Source organism: Mesitornis unicolor, unplaced genomic scaffold (assembly GCF_000695765.1).
Source record: "Mesitornis unicolor isolate BGI_N332 unplaced genomic scaffold, ASM69576v1 scaffold30581, whole genome shotgun sequence".
NCBI lineage: Eukaryota > Metazoa > Chordata > Aves > Mesitornithiformes > Mesitornithidae > Mesitornis > Mesitornis unicolor.
In genome coordinates, this window is record NW_010166271.1 from 1 (window position 1) to 2,809 (window position 2,809).

The 2,809-nt window shown below is 59.3% G+C and overlaps 1 protein-coding gene across 1 annotated transcript; it reads left to right on the plus strand.

Moving 5' to 3' along the window:
- Positions 1-4: 4 nt before the first annotated feature.
- PCYOX1L (prenylcysteine oxidase 1 like) lies at positions 5-2,652 on the plus strand (the record flags this gene model as incomplete). The annotated part of the gene is made up of 5 exons (XM_010194913.1): positions 5-116; positions 574-748; positions 838-1,049; positions 1,133-1,273; positions 1,826-2,652. Coding segments are annotated over 5 exons (1,299 nt in total), but the record flags the coding sequence as incomplete, so codon positions are not given.
- Between the last annotated feature and the right edge of the window lie 157 nt (positions 2,653-2,809).

A 2,809-nucleotide genomic window follows, 5' to 3' on the forward strand; every position in this document is an offset into this window, starting at 1 on the left:
GGCGAGCGTGGGCGGGCGGCTGGCCACCGTCACGGTCAACAAGCAGCAGTACGAGAGCAGGGGAGCCTCCATCCACGTTCTCAGCCTCCACATGCAGGACTTTGTCAAGATCCTGGGTGAGCATGGGCACCCCAGCGCTTGCGTGGCCTCCCTTCCTGAGCCGAGGGGCTGCACCGTGGTGGTGTGGGGAGGGCTGCTTCCAGTCCACCTCAGCACTCCAGGTGTGCCGTGACCCCCCATGCTGTCCCTGTGCCCCAGCCCTGCTATGCCCTGGAAGAGAAAGGGATGGGGTGGCCCAGCAAAGCAGCAGGGTGAGGAATCCTGGTGGAATTAGTGCATGGGAGGGGGTTCACAAAATCCCACCAGTTTGTTCCAGCTATCAGCATATCAACTCCATGGGATGCCCCAACATACAGGGTCTGGCTGGGGTCCCAGCGTTGCATTCTCTGATGCTCCTCCAAGAGCATCTTTGCCTGCATCCTTACTGCTGCGGTGTTTGGCGCTGGCCTTCCCCAGCTGCCGGCCAGCCTCAGGGAAGCATGCGAGCCCAACAAAGACTTCTGCTCCCTGCAGGCCTCAAGCACCGGCGCGAGGTGGCAGGGAAAAGCGCCATATTCAGCGGGGAGCACTTTGTCCTGGAGGAGACCGACTGGTACCTGCTCAACCTCTTCCGGCTCTGGTGGCACTATGGCATCAGCTTCCTGCGCCTGCAGATGTGGGTGGAGGAGGTGATGGAGAAGTTCATGAGGTGGGAGAACCTGCGGGGCTGGAGGGACACAAAGGGTCTTCCCTGGCACTGGGGCGTCACCAGGCACCCTGTGCTCCTGTCCCCTTCAGGATCTACAAGTACCAGGCACACGGCTATGCCTTCTCCAGCCTGGAGGAGCTGCTGCACTCGCTGGGGGGTGACGCTTTTGTCAACATGACACAGCGTTCAGTGGCCGAGTCCTTGCTGGAGGTGGGCGTCTCGCAGCGCTTTGTGGACGACGTCATCGCGGCCGTCCTGCGTTCCAGCTATGGGCAGTCGGTGCTGGTGCCTGCCTTTGCAGGTGAAATCTGGGACCTTACTCTTCCTTCCTGGTGTTCCCTCCCCAGGCAGGCTGTTGAACCACCCTTCTCTCCTTCTCCCCAGGGGCCATGTCTCTGGCAGGGGCCCAGGGCAGCACCTGGGCGGTGGAAGGAGGCAACAAGCTCGTGTGTTCAGGTCTGCTGAAGCTGACCAAAGCCAACATCATCCCAGCCAGGGTGACGGGCATCTCTCTGCACAGCTCGGGTGAGCTGGATTTGCTCTGGGTACTGGTGGGTGGTGGCAGCATGGGGATGCTGAGGCAGAGAGGAAGCCTTGGGAGGCTGGTGAGCATCTTGGTCCTGGTAAAGAATTTGGGCAAAGGCCTGGGGGTCTGTGCATCTTCTCCCATCATCTGATCTGGTGGGGGCCCTATGGTACAGGCCTTGGCCTGGAGTTCCCCTCCCCCCTTGAGGTCTCTCAGGTCTCTTCTATGGCACCAGCCTTGTTGCAAGCTTGTTCCCCAGCCCAGTACAGCAGAAGGCCTGGATAGCTGGGATTTGCAGGGTGGGCTGCGCTGCCCCAGTCCTCCCTACCCCACTAGGCTGGGCTTCTCTGGAAACTCTCCCCCAGGCTTGATAAGATGCTCTTTCCGCTGCCCTAAAGCATCAGCAACTCATCCATAATTATCAGATGCTATGGTCTGTCACTGGTGTGTACTGGAAAACTAAGGGATGGAGGCTCTGCTAGAAAAAGGGGGCCAGGGCAATACAGCTTGCTGCTCAGGGCTGCTCCTAACTGTCCACCGTCTCTTTTCAGAGGGAAGAGCCCTGTACCAGGTGCACTATGAAGGCAGTGAAGGCCAGGGCTCAGCTTTCTACGACATGGTGGTGGTGACAACTCCCCTGCACCCGAGCAGGAGCAACTTCACCTTCGAGAACTTCGAGCCGCCCATCGCTGACTTCCCCGGAGCATTCCAGCCCTCTGTCACCTCCGTGGTACACGGCTACCTCAACTCCTCCTACTTTGGCTTCCCTGACCCCAAGCTCTTCCCGTTCGCCAGCATCCTCACCACCGACACCCCTGACCTCTTCTTCAATGCCATGGACAACATCTGTCCTGTCAACATCTCAGCGGCTTTCCGTCGTAAGCAGCCCCAGGAGGCCGCAGTGTGGCGTGTCCTCTCCCAGCAGCCGCTGGACAAGCAGCAGCTGAAGACCCTCTTCAGGTCCTACTACTCGGTGCAGGTGACAGAGTGGCAGGCGTATCCCCGCTACGATGCCGCCAAGTCGCTCCCGCCCATCGTGCTCCATGAAAACCTCTTCTACCTCAGCGGCGTGGAGTGGGTGGCCAGCTCCATGGAGATGATAGCGGTGGCAGCCAAAAACGTGGCCCTGCTGGCTTACAACCGCTGGCATCAGGACCTGGAGAAGATTGACCAGAAGGACTTGATGCACAAGGTGAAGACCGAGCTGTGATGCCCAGGGGAGGCAGTGGGCCGGGAGCTTCTTTCTGCGTGTAGTAGCCTGGGGAGTATTTATTGCCTTGGGGACACCAGGGGGTTTGAGGCTGGGGGAGAAGGGACAGACTGCATCCCAATCAACTTGAACATGATTTACCTTCTGGAATACAGTCCCTGTCCAGTGTTGCTGTGTGTCTGTTCTATGTGTCTCAGTTTCCCCCTCCCCAGGCTCTACTGGAAGCATCCTGTGCCTTTTCATGTGAAAAAGGGTCACTGGTCATCCCTGTTCGGGAGGGGCGGCAGGGGCTTTGAAGGACGAGGCTGGCTGGTGCCAGCAGAAA